The following is an 18,986-nucleotide window of genomic DNA, read 5'->3' on the forward strand; positions in this document are numbered from 1 at the left end:
TCCAATATTTTAGCAAGTATTTATTGGGATGAAATAACAAATTCTGTGATAGCTGTTGTAGGTACTTTTAAATGTAATTTTGATGTTTTTGAGTCATAATTTCTACAAAAAATGAAATATTCCATTTGGTTTGGAATAGTGCCAGATTTTATCATTAATTTTTCACAATTCGAACAGGAAAACTTCAATAAACACTTCATGGCTAAATATCCAGCGAAGTTTTAAAACCACTGATTTTTCGGTAAACAAATTTGGATCATCTACACATTCCTAAAATAAAATAATTTTTTAAAATGAATGCATTATTATAATATAAACATTTATTATTATTAATTATTACCTCTGTCTCCGATTCGGTATCTTGTACAACGGTTTTGGAAAGGACAACATGACTAGTTTCAGTAGTTTGTTTGCTGAAATAATAAATTATATGAATTACAATAATACCTATTAGTTATATTATCATATATATATATATATATATATATATATAATATAATATATTACATTTATATATTTAGGACCGTATTCATATTTGATGCTTAAGAATAAATCTGTGGCTTGGTGCAAGAAAGGCCAATGTCACATTTTGAAAAAAATGAGATTATTTGACCAATGTCATTAAAATCTGCTTATGTTACTTGTGTTAAAAGGGCCAATGTCTCTTATGCTGTATGACCAAATTAGATTTGACATTGGCCTTTTTGACAATAATTGATAAAATAATAATCAATTTATTATGGGCCTATGTCGACATTGGCCATTTCGAAATCAATTAATAAAGTTTATAAATATAGGAGTTACTAACATTATGACCAATTGAATATTATTATGAGGTTTTCATAAAAAAGTCAAGTTATTTAATTATTAAAAATTGTAGACAGTAGACAAATAGTCGAATGATTTTTGTGCGACTAAACTATATCATATTTCAAAAATAGCTTTATTTTTTTTTCATGCGACAAACGATTTTATCGTATGCGACAAATTTTATCACGATTTCAAAAATTGGGTCCCTGGTATCGAATCATTTATTTACCGCCAAAATTCATATCAGTTCAACACGGTGTATGTCGTATGATATGCATTATATTATTATAGTCCGTGGTCGAATGTTATCGAAAATAAAGACATAAAGACTTGTTACTTGTTAGTTCTTAGTAGTATGTAGTATGTCCAATAAATACGCGAACTGATTATCTACAGCGGTCTATAGGTCAAAGTACGACATCATACTATTTTAGGCTCACTCTACAACTACTGATAATGCGACAGTAATCGTCCGACCGTCGAGATTATTGTACTAAAAGCACACGTGTCGTTTAAATTTTTAGTTTTTTTTTGTATTGTCGAAATGGAAATTGACAGTTTAACCGAACAACGAATAATTATTAAATTTTTGGTGAAACTTGGAAAAACCTCACTACAAATGCATGAAATGTTAAATACTGTTTATAGAGATGATGCTCTGAAGAAAACAGCTCTTTTTAAGTGGATTAAGCGTTTCCAAGAGGGCCGTGAAGACTGCAAAGACGATACGATACGATATTATTCGTTTTACATAGTTAGAATTGGTTGAGCCACTATAGTCGATATCATTTTAAATATTTAAATTAAAAATACTCTAACGGTAATTAAATATTTAAATGACAAATACAGGTTAACACAAGATAAATACAGTAAATACGGTAATATAAATACGGTAATATCATAGACTATAGACATAATAATAAATGGACTGCGCCTCCCACACACCCCGCCTATGTAACCGGGAGACCAACATTGTTAGAAAGAGATCAAAGATATTGTACATGAATGTGAAAGAGATAGAGTATAGTTTAAGAAAATCTTAGAGAAATAATTAAATATCATGGAATAATAAGCAAAATTTTGAGGTGATAACATAATAATTTGTCTATAGATGATAATATAAAGTAATAAAATATTTATTTATAACATTGTTTTTGGTTTTATTTTATTTATAATAATTGCAAAATAAATTATTTTATACTTATTAGTTAGTTCACTACTGTGATATTACAGAAAATATTCAAATGAGCAATACTCAATAGTATAGATGAAACGGATGAATGATATAGGTTCAATAGTACAATAGGTATAAATGTAAATAATTTGTATTTTGTTTTTGTGACAAAACAAAATAGAACATTTTCAAGAACAAATATTAAATAATATTTATATTATTGTATCACTATAATGTATGTATTGTATACACATTTGACAGGGGCGGCCAAACAGTTATTAAATACGTTTAATATAGTAGATACCTTATATATTTATTATATTTTAAAAACTCAAATACACAAAATTGAAAAAAAATTTATTGATATTTTTAATTTTTGTTATCTACCTAAAAGGTTTTAAATTGATTACAATGTTTTTAGAATCTGACAAAATAAATCGTCTCCGTTCAGAGTCGGTTTTTTACTCCATGCTATGTAATTTATTCTTTTATGATCGTCTTAAGTTGTATGCTATCTCTTTCTAACAATGTTGGTATACGGACCTCTCTTTCTACGATCAGTCCATTTATTATTATGTCTATGGGTAATATATTTCATAATAAAAGGTATAATCACAATCTCTGCAGTGTAGCCAATTCATAGAGACTCGGGAGAGTTTGCACATTTCTTTCAGGTAAACATAATATTGACCCGGGAGAGTTTACACATTTCTTTCAGGTAAACATAATATTTACCCGGGAGAGTTTACCATCGGGAGAGTTTACTAGTTTAAAAAATCGGGAGACTTTACCATACAATCGGGAGAGTTTACCACCGCCCACCAGGACATCCTTCAACCACTTGTAACGACCTAAACATTGATCGTGTGCAGTCTCTAGTGCTTTCCGATCGAAGGTTAGGTTAGGTCGAGGTTCGATCGAAGTTCTTAAGCGCTTACGAGATCGTGTGCGACGTGTACGACCATATTTGCTAGGAGAGGACGGGTGGATTTTGCATCACGATAATGCGCCGGCTCATTCTTCTTTGCTGGTCCGTGAGTTTTTGGCCCGAAATTCAATCACAACACTTGATCACCCCCCCCCCCCCCCCCCTATTCTCCAGATTTAGCCCCCTGTGATTTTTTTTTGTTCCCAAAATGTAAAATGGTCATGAGGGGTCAGCATTGGGACGATGTGGAAACCATAAAGCGCGAAACGACAAGACAGCTGAAAAGCCTAACTTCTGAAGACTTTGAGGGATGTTTTGAACAATGGAAACGAAGATGGGATATATGCATCACTATAGACGGAGACTATTTTGAAGGGGATAAAATTGATTTATGATAAATTATAACAAATAAAAGTTTTATTTTAAAAGTTCGCGTATTTATTGGACATACTACGTAGTAAGTTGTCTCCTAATCAGAACGATTAAGGGTTCGTTTACCGATATATCATCTATTTTAAATATTATCTACTATGAAATCGGGGAAATACTCGAATACTCTATACGACAACAATATCGGGTCTTGCCGGTCAAAGTCTGAGTGTCCTCATGAGAGTCATGACTGCATTCGGCATTCCGCTGACCACATTCGATCGACTAGTGCCAGTGCGACAACTCGGTCTACTCAGATTACTACTTCTTACTGTTACAACAATTACATATTTAAAATGTCGCCTCCAAAAAGCAAATGCTGGATGTATTTTAAAAAAGTTGACAAATTTATCGCACAATGCAAAATTTGCTCTCAAAATATAAAATATTGTGGCAACACATCCAATTTGGCCAAACATTTAAAAAAACATTCAAATATATTGGAACCCGGAACGAGTTCAACGACAAAAACTACTGCTAAACAGTTGAAATTAGCTTCAACACCTATAACTAATCCTGTTTCGACTCATAGGTAAGTTATTTTCAAAATAATAGTACTGTAAATTTGTAATCTGCCTGAGCAGTGAATCTAAGTTATTATAAATTATAATACCAACATATAAGACTATTCATATAGCTGATGCTTAAGAATAATAAATTATTGCTTAAACTTGCTGACTCAAATGAGTTTTTCAAATTATCAAAATTAACTTAAGCAATATTAATCTGTGGCTTGGTGTAAGAAGGGCCAATGTCATATTTTGACAATGTTCAGGAATTTAAAATATTAAATTGGCCAATTTTTAAAAGTTTGAACTCTAAAAATTCTGTTACTTAATGACATTTGTTTTTATTTCATTCTATGACACTCATTTTGTTTTTAAGTATAAATAAGTTCGTTTTGGTTTGACATTGGCCCTCCAGAAAAAATAAAAAAATAACTTAGGTTTGACATTGGCCAAAAACTAAAATTTAAAATAAACAATTTTTAATAATTAAATAACTTGACTTTTTTATGAAAACCTCATAATAATATTCAATTGGTCATAATGTTAGTAACTCCTATATTTATAAACTTTATTAATTGATTACTATTTGTGAGCTGAATGCAGTTCGTCATGACTCATGACTAAGACATTTATTATTTAATACTTTTTTAAACTAAAGGAACTTGTAGAAATTACTTGTATGGAATAATTTAGTTATATCACATTATTTTAACGTAAAAATGTAAAACGTATTCTTAAAAGTGAGACGCGCAAGTACAAAACTACAAAATATTATCTATAATCGTGATTAGTGATTACTACGTTTTATCTATCCGTATTTTATCGTACTTATTACATTTTGAGGTTAGAATAATGTATACAAATATGTTACCGTAGTGGTTCATGCGACAAATGTTATTCCATTCGATATATGATACAATTTTATCGATATTAGTTCAAAAATAGCCTACAATTTAAACGTTCGACATAAATTAATCGTATGCGATAATTTTATAATTTTATCGCATGCGATAAATATGTCACATAATCTATAGCTCATTTCAAAAATTGGCCTCCAGTACTTTTTTATCGATATGAGTAAAGTATCGAAACCGTGGTATCGATACAAAAAGTACTTGTATCGAAAGAAAAGTATCGATACTTTACTGGTATCGGTAGTATCGCAACGTCCCTACATAAGTCGTTAATGAGCGCTTATCGAATTTCACGTTATGTATCGAATTTCCTTAACGAAATTGCGATTCCGTAATATCAATTATTACTAATTTTTCGTTACAAAAATTATTTTTATGTTACCGACAATTTCGTTATTCTTTAAGACTTTTAAAAAATTAACTAATCAAAAACTATCTTGCTGATAACCAAATTGTATTATCACACAATTTAATATAGTTCTATTATTATAATATTATTATGATTTTATTTTGAATTTTGATTGTGTTGTCGTAATTTCTTTTTGTAAATTGTTAATCAGATGTGTTCGGCTGAAATTATTAAATAATATATAGTATTATTCCGCAATACACAATACCAATATGATGAACGAAAGGTAAGAGAATATTATTAGTTACCTAGTTAAAAAGTATAAAGTTAAATAGATTATTCAATTAAATAACATTTACTGTTACCTAATATAGTAAGTTGATTTGTTCAGTATCCATAATATACACTTAATTATTTAATTTAATATTAATCAATTAATCTCTTTTTAATTTATCATACTACCTAGCATACAAACTTTATACATATCTAAGATTAATACAATTATCACTAATGACTCAAATGTTTATAGGTCCTATTTAATTCTTACAAATTATTTGGTCTATGCATTTTGAATATATTATCATATGTACTTATGTATTATTAAAACCTAGCCATGTATTATTGGTGTTATTAAATGTACCTATCTACCAAAATTATTATAATTTTTTTTTTTACCAGTATGTCTTGTGGACCTCCTACTAAAAAAAAGAGACAAGGGCGTAGGGATAATGATCAAATAGAGTACCTAGTAGACTATTTGATTCAACACCCAAATGTAGCTACAGGGAAATTTATGAAAATTAATGCAAGAGATGCACTCCAAGGATCTTGGGAAGAACTTGTTAAACAGTTGAATGAGATGCGAAGTAATGGGCAATCTGAAAAAAACGTTAAATCTTGGAAAGAGGTTGGTAATATGTACCAGGTACATTGATGTGTACAAGATTTTGTGTTGGGTACAGCACACTTTTTAAACAGTACTATAAATAAAACTATTAGTAGCTAACCTATTTCCTTCAATCCACATTATTGTATATGTAAAAGAAATATATTTGATTAAAAGTTATATATACATATTTAAATAAAATTTATAAATTAATATCAAATTTTGGTCATTATACTCATTAGCTTATTACATTTATTATAATAAAATAATAATACAAAAATGGTAATAGATAAATAAATTTCATAAGACATACAATTCTTGATAAAAAGTACTAAAATTTTTTGTCTGATTACCATTGATTCCTATTTTATTTTAATTTTAAGTACAATTGTTAATAGTATTCTATTATTCATACTATTTACATGCACTATGTTTTTCAATTATATATTTTTATAGATTCATTAAATAGTAGGTAATTACTAATTTGAAAAAACATGAAGTAATATGCTGTTTAGTAGGATTTGAATGTTTATCTCAGATGGCTATATATGTTTATGTCATGTTCTTCATTTATCAATGTTTTCAAAAGTATGCTTCTGAGCTAAGTTTGGAAAAAATTTACCAATTTTGCTAGTCCAATAAATAGCCCCAAATTTACTAAGCTACAATAACAGATAAATTTCACTATCAATAAAGATCTTTAGACACCTCAAGGTTATAATTGATTTTTTATTTTATGATCAAAAAATAGTCTTGGAGAGATCAAAAAACAAAAACATCAAAAAAAGTTAGTGCACTCCGAAGAGAAAGGGTGCAAACAGGCAACAAAATAACAAATATGCCTCAACTGTTAGATTTGGACAAGAAAGTTTCAAGTGTTATTGGGAATGAATATGTTGAAGGGACATTGTGTCCGGATTCATGGCCCGAAGAGCAGGTATTTTAAGAATATATACATTACATATTATAATTTTTTTAGTAAATGATAACATTTAATATTAATTACTAATACTAACAGTTTTGCAAAGTCCTTAATCTGTTTAAAAATAGTTTATTCAACTGGTTATTAATTATTATTATTTAACTCAAATTAAATTACCTATTAGTTTTTGTTTGTATTGGAAATAAATAATCTTATATTTTTAGGAAAATAATATACAAAAGGCTGCTTCAGGTGATAGTAGTATTTATCTAAAAGAACCTGTACCTTTGGCATTGGTTGTAAATGAAGAAAACAATAATCAAGGTTTGTAATTAGTGCTATATAAGCTTGGCTTCTTCTTTCTTCTTCAATATTCTATACTTGTATTCTATTCCCTTCATCTACACCACCATAGGCATCTGTCACCCATTTCTTCTTTAGTCACACTCTTATATCTTACGTACTAATTTCAATTGAATTCCAATGTAGAAGATGATGTTGACATATTATTAGAGAACATTGAATATGAAACAGTTAGTTGTTGCTTCGTTGAATTCGATGAAAATGTAACACTTGTTGTTACCAGTGAAATTGCCAAAACTTCAGATCAAAGCAATATAAGGGATTCTACAAGTTCCAAATGACCAAGTAAGTTACAGTGTTATTTAAATGTATTGTTGTAGTCAGGGGCCCAATTTGGGGTAGAGGCACCCCTATATTGGTTGTGTATTGGTAACCAGGCATATAAATATAATAGGAGTTTTAAATTTCATAAACAATACACATATATTTTACTGCTAACAGATAATACTTGTAATACTTACGGCTTGAACGTTGAGCGAATGATTACCATGGTGATTAACGTACGCCTCTTCGTGGATATTTGGAGCAAGAATATTGATATGTGTACAATCAATTGCTCCTAAAGTGCCTTCAAAAGGTTGGGGTGCTGCTTCAAATTTTTCTCTGGCTTTCTGTCTTTCAGTAGCTAAACTGTCTCAAAAGACGCTGGTTTATAGCATTTGTGACAACACTGATGGACCTACTCACAGATGGCTGGCTTATGTTGAGGATAGAGTTACCACCCAAACCTCTTTGATAACTACCTTGAGCATAGAAATGAACAGTAACTAGGAACTGAAACAAAACATTAATATTAAATTAAATCAAATTCAAAAATTTAATCAAATCAAAGCATTGAAATTAAATTAACTTACTTGCACTTCTAGAGATAACCCTGAAGAACGTTGACTTTGCAATAAAGGCCTAATAATATTTATGACATCGAATGCTAATTCCGGACTTATGCGGAACATAAATATAAATTCTTCGAGAGGGAGATCAAAAGGATTTTGTTCATCTCTCAAAACCCTTCTTTCAATACGCCTTTCTTGTAAACGAACTCTTTCTTCTAACACCATAAGTTCCCACCATAAAAATTCTAGAGCCATGTCTAAGATAAAAATCGTACTTGTAATAATTACTTCACATTGTTCACAAGATCAAAATTCAAAATTGAAATTTTGAAAATTGTAAATAACAACGATAATAAATCAATGATAACACGAAATATGACGTTATTCCTCTTATCCATCCTCGGTAAGTGTTATCGAGGAGTCTTGATGTGTGTATTAAGGGCCGATTTCACCAAAAAAGCTTTAATCGCGATTTCAGTAATCATGGTTAAAAGTTAATCGTGATTTATTCTCAATTGGATTTCACCACGTTAATCACGGTTCCACTAAACACGATTACGGTAACCTCGATTAACCGTATTAATCGTGATTAACGTTACTAGTATCTATAGTCATGGTCAGCTGTGTCGTCTGATAAGATAACAACAGTTCGTTGATCGTTTTTCGTGTTTCAATTTCAAAATTTTTATCTGTACACTGTAGTACTGTATAGACGTATATTGTACTGTATTTTATAGTTTACAATACCAAATTGAATTTAAAATTAACATTACCGTTAATAGTTAATACGTCATCAAATTTAAACTATGGACAGTCAAAATTTAAAGAGGAAACGAGAGCGTACTTTTGAGTACGTGGAGAAGTCAGTTCTCTTGGACTTAGTAACTGAGCACTTCAATATTATTGAATGCAAGAAGACGGATGGGGTGAGTGTGAAGTTAAAAAACGCTGAATGGCAAAAAATTGCTGAGAAATTCACCGCGACATCATCAACTTACCCAAGAGACTCCCATAGCTTGAAAACGCTTTGGGAAAATCTTAAGCGGAAGGCGAAGGCGGCATTAGCTATGCAAGCAGATAATAATTACGGCACAGGTAATACATACACATTACATAAATCATGTGATTTGACATTTTTATTAATTGATATTCTATTCTTTTTTTAGGAGGAGGAAAAGCGAGGAAAGTAGTAGCTGATCCAATAGTAGACATGGTTGTGGGGCTTATTCGGCCACATGTCGAACCCTTTCATAATATATATGACGACAATTATGAAGAGGGTATGAGCAACACTGGTATGTCTATTTATTATATAGTTATAATTATAACATTATTTGATTCATAAAAATATTAAGAAATTAATATTAAATAATAAAAAAAAAATGATCCTTTTTAAAATAAAATACATAGTAACAGAAATAGAACCAAAATATTTTTAAAACTATATCTAACTAAATAAACAATAGGGTTGTTTATCTGTTAAATAAAAAATATTTGTGTATAACATAAATGTATTTTTTTAAATATAAAGCTTTTTTGTACTATAGCTTAAAACACTAGATTACGATATTATATGATATGTTTATTTTTAATAATATCTTATTGACAAATTTACTTAACTTTTTATATATTACAGATAAAACAGATACTAATGAGTTTGAAGAAATTATTGTAAAAGATGTGTTATGCCCTGAGGTCAGTAACATTAATTAATTAATAATCCCATCATATCAAAAGCTTATAGTTAAGTATACCTCATAACTTCTTGTGTTATTATAGGATATCAATAATGATTTAGAAGATGAGGACATTTCATTGCAAAATAATTGGTCTCAATACAATCCTGCCATGATGAAGACTCAGATATCCGCTGCTCTTCGCCAGCCTCCAAAAGCATCCCTACCAATACCCTCCACTTCAAAAATGTCAACTAATATAACTAATGCTAATATGTCAGAGGACATTCAGCCCATAACTGTATTAACTCCCCCAAAAGATGTAGATGGCAAAAAAGGAGTGTCACGAAGAAGACCAGTTCTGAACACCACATTAGCTTCAGAAACATTTTTGGAAGCCAAAAAATTATCTCTTGATGCAATGAGTAGGGATGCTGGAGAAGAGCACAAAGTGCAGATGAAAATCTTAAAATTAAAGTTACTACAAGAGGAAGAAAAATTAAAACAAGAAAAAATGAAGACTGAAATACTGAAACTCCAGATCCAGCGTGAGACTGGAACAGAATGGGTATTTGACAGAAATAATGAGACTGATAACATAGACTGATTATTTATTGTTATATTTATTATTATTATTATTATTATGTTTTAATTCAAGTTTTTATTATTTTATTATTATTATGATTTAATTCAAGTTTTTATTATTTTATTATTATTATGATTTAATTCAAGTTTTTATAATATTATGTTTTTATATACCACAGAAAATTTATTTTTATGTTATACATTTCAATTTTTTGTTTTTATATTATGTTTAATAAAATATATTATACCTCAAAACAAGGATATCAGAGATCATATTTTATATTATTATAATTTTTTTTTTTTTGTTTGGAACACAGAAAAATAAAATAGAATATGGTTTAACAATAATTTATTTTCAAAACATGTTGTAGGTGAGTAAACATATTGCTTAACACTAATCATTTTGTTCATGTGTGATTAATCTGAAACAAAAAACAAGAAAAAGGTTAGATAATAAATTGGTACTCTAAAATAAACCTAGATTATATTCAACAAACATCTAATAATATCAACAAAAATAAATATAAAAGTTGTGACTGGAAAAATCTCAATAAAAAATTATGATATTAATGATTCTATTTTTTTTTTTTTTATACTAATTGAAACATTTTAATTAACTATATAAAAAAACATTAAGGATAATTCTTCATATTATGAAGGTTCCTTGTCGAATACAATATATTTAAATTTTTGAAATTAAAAAATAATAAATAAATAAATCATTTATTTTACATTTTGTAAATGTATTGACAAAAAATGTGAAAATGTTTGCCCATCTATTTTTAAAACATATATGTACATATAGTTAAATATTTAGGTCTGTATATTGACAATTGTCTAAAATGGAATGTACATATTAATAATTTAATTCAAATAATTGAAGATATAGATACAAGTACCTACATACTTGTAATTGTAAAACAAATGTAGGTATACTTTTGAAAATAGAAATTATAGGTGTACACATTTCTATGATTTTCTGGTAGTGTAATAATATAAGCATGAGACATGAATCATATGATCTACTTGTGAATTATGATTAAAGATTTTTTAAAACCAATAATTTGATAGAACAGTTTATATTATTATAAAGTGCAACTGTATGCACTATGTAACTATACCATAGGTTTATACTACAAGTCTCTACTATAATAACTATTATTTTTATGCTGTTCACTAATACATAATAAATGTAGGTAATGCATTTTTTTAAATCTTATTATTTTTTATTAATACAAATATTTTTTATGTTAATTTATTATGTATTATGCAATCATACAATAATTGAGTAAAATTTTTTTATCACACACAATAGTATTGTTATAATTTTGAATTATTAACTGCAATATTGAATACCCTCATAGGTACTTGTTAATTGGAAATAAATAATAATAAACAAATACCTATCTAACATTTCACTAAAAAGCATTCCTATTCTACTTGTTTTAAGCTCAATAGTCAATACTTATTTAACTAAACACAGCCAATGGCTGGGGAGTGTCCAACTATTGCAATGTAAATTTTTTCTCTTATACATTTTTAAACTATAGTTGGAAAATAAATAAAATATCGAAAAAAAAAAGAAAAAATTGAATAAAGGCTAACAAAAAAATTAAAAATAAATTTGATGGTACTAAAATGAATTTTCTTACAAATTCAAAGCTCTATATATTATGTACTTATATTTATTATGAATATTATTCTGATTGGGCAATCAACTTATTAATATTATTGTATTTAATCATAATTTACCTCTCAAAGTGACCATCTATTAACGCCTGTCGCCCACTGTTTTGCTGTGTTACTCTTCGATTAATAGGGTTTGGCTCATATTCAATGTCTATGTTATCCTGGGCAAGTATTTCTTCCCAAGGAGCAGGGAGTATCAAATCAAAGCCTCTGGGGACTTCTTCTCCAGCTATTCGGGCAATATTATGCAATACTAATGTTGCAGTGATGATAGGGAAAACACGCATCAGTTTTACTCGTAAACCTAAAGCCATTACTGGAAAACGTCTTTTCCAAACACCGAAAAATCTTTCAACAACATTTCTCGTCCTTATCTGTGACTCATTATACAAGTTTTCCGCTGGTGTATGGCATTCTTGTAGTGGTATCATCATGTAATTTGCAGAGGCATAGCCACTATCTCCTACCAGTACTGCGTCCCCATAAACTCCTTGCTCAAATAAAGCTCTTCTTTTTGACTCTCGAAATATTCTGGAGTCGTGAGTGCTTCCATCATATCTTGCAACAACATCAATTATTTCCAAATTAGCATTGCATATCGCTTGAACGTTTAACGAAAAATATCCTTTGCGGTTCCGGAAACGCTCAGCGGATTCTCCACCTGCAATTCAGAAAGAAAGACCACTAATGTAAAATGTAACTATAATTGTAAAAATAAAAATAAATTAATTACATTTATATTGTTAGAAAATTGTGTCTACGGGTGTAATAACTTGTACCTACTAATAAGAAAAACAGGTTTAAGTATTAATTATTTTTGTAAATACCTGGTGATTGCCACAACTTCACATGGGTACAGTCAATAGCACCAATGACTCTTGGGAACTTGGCTCTTCTGTAAAAATTTAACTGGTTCCGTCTTATTTCCTCTGGTGTTCCAGGAAATTTAATATATTGACTACGCAAGGACGCAATAGTACAACTAACTTTATGCACTATCCGATTTACTGTTGAAGAACTAAAGCCACACAGATCCCCTGCAGTGGTTTGAAAGCATCCAGTGGCATAAAATCGTAGAGTGCATAATAACTGATTAATCGGGGATATACAGTTATTTCTGTCGGAAAAAAAACTGTTATAGGTACTTTGAAAAGTTTTTGTTATTATAAGCTCCAACTTCACCGACTGACCTGTCTGTTTCATACTCGAGATGATGTTCTATTTTTGCCAGAATTGACAAAACTGTAGGTTTTGTCAGTCTGTACCTCGTAATGAAATCCCGATCATCCAGACTATCGAAGTCTTCGGCTCTTTCCCGTATCCATCTTGGACGGCGAACAGCGAAAATTATGAAATCGTCTTCGTCGTCTTCATCGTTTTCAAAACAAATTTGAAACACACGTTTACGAGCTCGGTGCATCTTGTAAAAATATAAATATATTTGAAACCAAAAAACAATTGAAGTTTAAACAAAATATAAAATCCTCATACAAAACAGAAAATATTTTAATAATTGATAACATTATCAATATTTTCGAAAACTAACCGCGATTAAGGACGATAATCGGCCGAAATTGGGCGGTTAGTTCTTAATCGTGATTAAGCAGCGGTTACGCTTAACCGGGTTTGGTGAAATCCGTAATCTCTGGTTATCAATATTAATCGTGATTAAGGTGAGTTAACCGCGATTAACTGCGTTGGTGAAATCGGCCCTAAGTTAACGATATTTTATTTTTACTATCGACCGTTTTAACGAAAATAGTTGTTAGGTTAACGAATAACTATAGTATAGAATCGCTTTTATCGATTAAATTCGATAAGAGAATTTTCGTTAGCTTAACGAACCGAAAGTTGTCGTTAAGCTACCTTATCGAGTTACAGAATATCGTTGCAGGTCACATACTTATAACTTATAAGTTAAATCTCTTTACAAAAGAAGCCCAAAATGTTATAGACTTCTATCAAAATTATTCACCTTACCCAGCAAACGAACATTAAACACAATTCTTGCTAGTGTTTCAATTCGACCAGGAATTTGCCCTCATATTATAAATATTTTGAAAGAAAATGTGAAAAAATTAAAGCCTGCTGAAAGGTTTATTTTTATTATATTATTACAATATAAACATTTTTTAAATTTTAAAATAATTGGTGAAAATTAATTACATTTAATTTTAAATTTATTATAATATGTAGGTACTGTTCAATACTTTTTGACGAAGTTTGCCTTAGTAGTGGTCTACAATACACTCCAGGGGTAGATGAAATTGATGGATTTGTTGATAGTGATAGTTTCAAAAGCCAAGAATTGGCTGATCATGCCCTTGTATTCATGATCAGAGGAATTAAAAAAAAATTCAAACAACCTGTAACATATTCGTTCTGTCAAGGAACTACACATCAAAATCGACTAGTCCAACAGTTACGAGAAGTAATTAAAAATTTGATTTATTTAAATAATTTGTGCAGTGTAATATTCTATATTCAAACAATTTTTGATAGGTTATTAGCCTAGTACAAAAAACTGGTTTGCAAATAGTAGCAACAATTATATACTATATTGTGATGTATGAATTATTATAAAATATTATCCTCTTATATTGTTATTTACTTGCTATGTATTTGTATTTATTACAAATATTATATTTATTTGTATTTATTTACTTGTAATGTGTAATAAAATGTACTTAAAGTTGTATTGTAACAATCTGTTTATTATATTTTAACCTATCTTAATACTATCCACCAATAAAAAGTTATAGATTATAATTATCGGGCTATATAATATACTTATAGCTAATAAAAAAAAAAAAATACAGGCTCAGATCAAAAAATAATATATACAAGTATATGGTAACAAAATGAGAAGCCTTGAAAGTAATATAATGAGAACCACTATTTAATTCATAGTACTTATACCAAACACCAGGAGCGCTGTTTCCAATGTCATTTTTCCTAACATGGTAGTTGTTCATCTATACTATATTCTTATCTATGCCTACAAGTATTAATTTATCTAATATTACAGTATATTTAATTTTAACGAAGTCACATACATTTAAAATATTTAAACTTGAGAGATATAATTTTTAATTATTGTAGCGAGCCCTTCTAGGATTGTCAAGAAGTTAAATGGAATAATCAACACTTGATGTTTTTTGAATAATATTTTATTTATTATAAGTCCAATAATTAATAATATGGACAAAATGACTAAGTTCAATTTATTTATTTAGTGGCAATAACGAGATGTGCTTCTAGTGTGTTCAGCTTCCAGTCGCTAGTTGTTGGTAAGTTCGTCTGATGATCGTGTCGTCGACGAGCTGCTCTCGTAGAGAGAATCCCCAGTCCCTACTCGATTCATTTTATCTATTCTACGTAATTCCCACGGTCATATACGGCGCGTGTAGCTGTCGTGCGTCACACAACAGGACGTCTCTTACGCGGTTATGGATAGTGCAATATTCGTTGAACATAAATCACACAATTCTAGCTTGACCTACTTTAAGGAATATTCTTATGAATAGTGATTATGATTATTATTAATATAATTACGCCGTTACTCTCGATCACTATTACTATTATATTACTACCAGAGACTCATAGATAAAGTCACAGCTCGTTACATTATTCCATTTTAAATATGATTAGGTATTGTAAAATGTGCCTATTAAAGATAAATATTAATTAATCCTATTTTAGATTAATATGGATCTTGATAATTTACTTCCTAAAAATAAAGACCAATGCTTTATACAAAAATTTGACATTTTTAAAGAAAAGTTGAAAATATATTTGAAAAACAGAGAAAATAATTTGAATTTGAATGAACAAAACTTAATAACAAAAATCTTAACACCTGATATATTAGGAAAGTTTTTATTATAACCGCATAATACTACCAATAATAGAATAATGTTACCTATCTACTATAACCCTATAATTCATTATTATAATCATTTTAGGAGATGATGGCTTAGCTGTAATACAATTATTACCTTACCTGTTCAAGCCAGTAAATATTAAAGTCCCCAAAAAGACTATAAATGATGGTAATGTTTCAAAGTATTTAATAAGAAAACCATTGAAACTGGAAAGTCGAGCGACACGACAACGCAGAGATCACGATGCTGGACGGCTCCGTTTGCTGCTCATATGACCCATTCGACCGCGTCCTCCTTGGATCGTCTGTATCGGAACCCGTACTGGGTCTCAGATCTCTGTCCGGTATTGTCGAGATGACGGTTTAGTCTCGTCAGCAATAGCCGCTCTAAGAGTTTTGCCACTGAGTTCAGCATACAAAGAGGCCTGTAGCTGGAAGGATCCTTTGTTGATTTTCCCGGGCCCTTGTGTAGCAGAAACAGCCTGGCGATCTTTCATTTTTTAGGAAATTCACAAGAAGTGAGACATCGGTTGAATGGCCTCAGTAGAACATCTGGTACGATCCTAGATACCAGGAGGAGAACCTCGGGATGCAGTCTGGACCAGTGGCTTTGCCAGCCGGAAGACGAAAGCACGCTTCGCGCAGCTCGTCCAGGGTGAACGGATTCACTGCTGGCGGTGCTAGATCGTCAATCAGTCGGGGCTCCTGGGACCAGGCGGTTTCCGGATGATCCGGGAACAGATGGTCAGCAATAAAGTCCTAAATTCCACGAGCATCGATGCCTGGACGCTGGCGGCTAATCTTCTTGGTCACCACTCTGTATGGAAGGCCCCAAGGATCGTTTTCGACGGCCTTACAGAGATCGGTCCAGTTCGCGGTCTGAGAGTCGCGAATGGCATTTCGGAGCTCTTTCCGAGTCGCACGCTGCGCCTCCAGGTAGCCAGTGAGTTGTTCAGCTGCTAGCGAAGTGGTAATGTCGTCATCGATGTTGGGTTGAGCCATGATCGCAAGATGGGCGGCCAAAGCGTGAGTGTCAAGCTGCCGGTATGACCAGCCCCTTGAGGGGTTATCACTTATGTCGTCCACGCCCGGAGTCGGGTCTAACGAGAATTTAATATAGCTGTGATCGCTGGCGGACTCAACTTCGTCAATCACCCTCCATCCGGGAATAACAGCTGGTGCTATCAGGCGGGAGAAGGTAACGTCAATAATGGACTCGGCGTTGATCCGCTGGTAGGTGGCAGTGGAACCAGAGTTTTCGACGCTCAGATTCAGACTAGCTGCAAGATCTGAGAGAAGTTCACCTCTCTTATCGTTGCGTGCGGAGCCCCAATCTTGCGACCAAGCGTTGAAGTCGCCCCCGATCAACGCGTGAGATCGGTGGTCGCAGTTATTCACAGACTGGTGAATGTCATCCAGAAAGGCGGCGAAATTTTCGTCGGTGTCGTTGCAAAAGTTGTAACAGCTATAAATCCACAGACCTTGACCCTGATCCAGGCGAAGCCGCGTTCAGAAAAGGTTGCCTCAGGGACGAATTTGGTTGCGGAAGTAAGAGCTACGGCACATGTGTCATCGGTGCTCCTGACCCACTTGTCATCGTTTGCGGAGGTCCAGTTAGGTTCCGACTCTATGAGCATATAGGCTCCCCTTTCCGTCGGTGTCTACTGAAGAAGGCTCTGCGCTGTAGAACTCCGGTGTAGGTTAATTTGTAGGACGTTGATCATTTGAGATTGCTGGCGTTAATCTCAGCGATAATCTCAGCCTTCCTTCTGGCTGCGCAAGCCCCTGAGCCAGGCTTGTGTGGTAGACATGGCACCTTGAGGCGGTCGCACGCGACGCAGTGATCTTCACCTTGTGAGCAGGTTGCCTCCAAGTGTCCAGGTTGTCCGCACCTCCTGCAAGGGGTGGAGTGGTCGGGGCCGGTGTACTGACGAGTGGAGTGACCGAATCCGTGGCACCTATAACAGCGTGATGGTTCGGCTCGGCGCGGGAGGACCCGACATTGCATCCAGCCGATCCGAATGTGCGTCACCTTTTTGACGGTTTCGACGGTTACGGATGCGGTGGCCATTTTTTGGCCGTTCCTCGTCGCCCAGAGTCCGGTGACTTTGACGTCGTCTGCGGTTGCCGGGTATTCTGGGCCATGTATGGCCTTGATTATGGCTGATCGGACCTCTTCGTCGGTGGTGATCTCGTCCAGGTTCACTATCTCTATGGTGGCCGAACGTCTGAGACGGGTGACCACGAATTCGGTCATGGAGGCTGCGAGTTTTGATCTAAGACTTAGAATATAAGTGTTTCGGAGGCCGCGTCAGCCTTGGCTCCTTTGGTCAGCTCGACCAATAAGTCACCCGACCGGGTATTCCTCATCGCGGTGACATGCGTGCCCAGCTCGTCAAAGTCGACGCCGATGGATCGGACGGCGCGCAGTGTATCGGCGTACGACAATTGATCGCTCACTTTGACCAGAACGGCGGCTGGTATGCAGGAGACCGCTGTTTGGGGTCGTTCTGAGCGCTAGCACGCTTCTTAACTTCTGTGAAGGGTAGCTCAGTTTCCGTCGATGATGTTGCTACGGGTGCCGGTTGTGGATCGGCCAAAGGATTGGCGGTTTGTTGAGGCGTTCTTATGTCAAGTTTGGGCTTGCCACACCGGCACACCACTTCCTCGACTGCTTCTTCTTCGTGTTTGTAATTCCGTTGTCGGTATGCGTGGTTGCATCTACGGTCGGTGTCTTCTTGGTTTCAGAATTAAGTCTGTTCTTTTCATCGGACAGGTTAGGTTATCCATTACCATATCCATTAGGTGTAAATAATGAGTTTTTAAAAGGTAGCTTTGCCGCCACTGACGACGCCAGTCGTCACGTCGTCTGTCTGGATGAATTTCCACACTACTCAATAAGTGCTCGATGTTGCGCCTCCAACCACACACTCGAAGCGGACGCCCGAGCCCCTCACCGCGTCCCGCAAAAAACATCTGAATGTGGAAACAAATTGTGCAGCAATGTTTTTAAGTCGTTGGAGCGCCGCCATGTTA

General features: G+C 32.8%; 3 protein-coding genes and 1 pseudogene across 4 annotated transcripts; 3 read left to right on the top strand and 1 right to left on the bottom strand.

Moving 5' to 3' along the window:
- The first annotated feature begins 6,837 nt into the window (after positions 1–6,837).
- Positions 6,838–7,565, top strand: LOC149062058 (uncharacterized). The gene is made up of 3 exons (XM_089217376.1): positions 6,838–6,936; positions 7,146–7,245; positions 7,411–7,565. The coding sequence occupies exons 1-3, from the start codon at positions 6,838–6,840 to the stop codon at positions 7,563–7,565; spliced, it is 354 nt and encodes a 117-aa protein (XP_089073502.1).
- Positions 7,566–8,923: 1,358 nt separating this feature from the next.
- LOC149062059 (uncharacterized) lies at positions 8,924–9,830 on the top strand. The gene is made up of 3 exons (XM_089215194.1): positions 8,924–9,212; positions 9,284–9,412; positions 9,754–9,830. Exons 1-3 carry the CDS (start codon positions 8,924–8,926, stop codon positions 9,828–9,830), a joined length of 495 nt encoding a protein of 164 aa, XP_089071320.1.
- Positions 9,831–9,928: 98 nt separating this feature from the next.
- LOC149062060 (uncharacterized) lies at positions 9,929–10,400 on the top strand. Its single transcript, XM_089218446.1, has one exon. The coding sequence runs from the start codon at positions 9,966–9,968 to the stop codon at positions 10,398–10,400; it is 435 nt and encodes a 144-aa protein (XP_089074572.1). The 5' UTR covers positions 9,929–9,965.
- Positions 10,401–14,234: 3,834 nt separating this feature from the next.
- On the bottom strand, positions 14,235–18,982 carry LOC149062061 (uncharacterized; annotated as a pseudogene). Its single transcript, XR_016189313.1, has 3 exons — positions 18,925–18,982; positions 16,071–18,445; positions 14,235–14,433 (listed from the first exon to the last, which is right to left on the bottom strand). The product of XR_016189313.1 is annotated as an uncharacterized LOC149062061 (transcript).
- Between the last annotated feature and the right edge of the window lie 4 nt (positions 18,983–18,986).

This window comes from Diuraphis noxia, unplaced genomic scaffold (genome assembly GCF_037042655.1).
Source record: "Diuraphis noxia isolate RWA-SAM2 unplaced genomic scaffold, SU_Dnox_SAM2 contig0001, whole genome shotgun sequence".
Classification (NCBI taxonomy): Eukaryota; Metazoa; Arthropoda; class Insecta; order Hemiptera; family Aphididae; genus Diuraphis; species Diuraphis noxia.

Bases quoted from the DNA above. Each gene is read 5' to 3' on its own strand.
- LOC149062058 (XM_089217376.1), top strand. From the start codon at position 6,838: ATGCCTCAACTGTTAGATTTGGACAAGAAAGTTTCAAGTGTTATTGGG. The intron at 6,937-7,145 runs GTATTTTAAGAA...TTATATTTTTAG, and splicing joins ATTCATGGCCCGAAGAGCAG to GAAAATAATATACAAAAGGC. The intron at 7,246-7,410 runs GTTTGTAATTAG...ATTCCAATGTAG, and splicing joins TGAAGAAAACAATAATCAAG to AAGATGATGTTGACATATTA.
- LOC149062060 (XM_089218446.1), top strand. From the start codon at position 9,966: ATGATGAAGACTCAGATATCCGCTGCTCTTCGCCAGCCTCCAAAAGCA.
- LOC149062059 (XM_089215194.1), top strand. From the start codon at position 8,924: ATGGACAGTCAAAATTTAAAGAGGAAACGAGAGCGTACTTTTGAGTAC. The intron at 9,213-9,283 runs GTAATACATACA...TTCTTTTTTTAG, and splicing joins AGATAATAATTACGGCACAG to GAGGAGGAAAAGCGAGGAAA. The intron at 9,413-9,753 runs GTATGTCTATTT...TATATATTACAG, and splicing joins AGAGGGTATGAGCAACACTG to ATAAAACAGATACTAATGAG.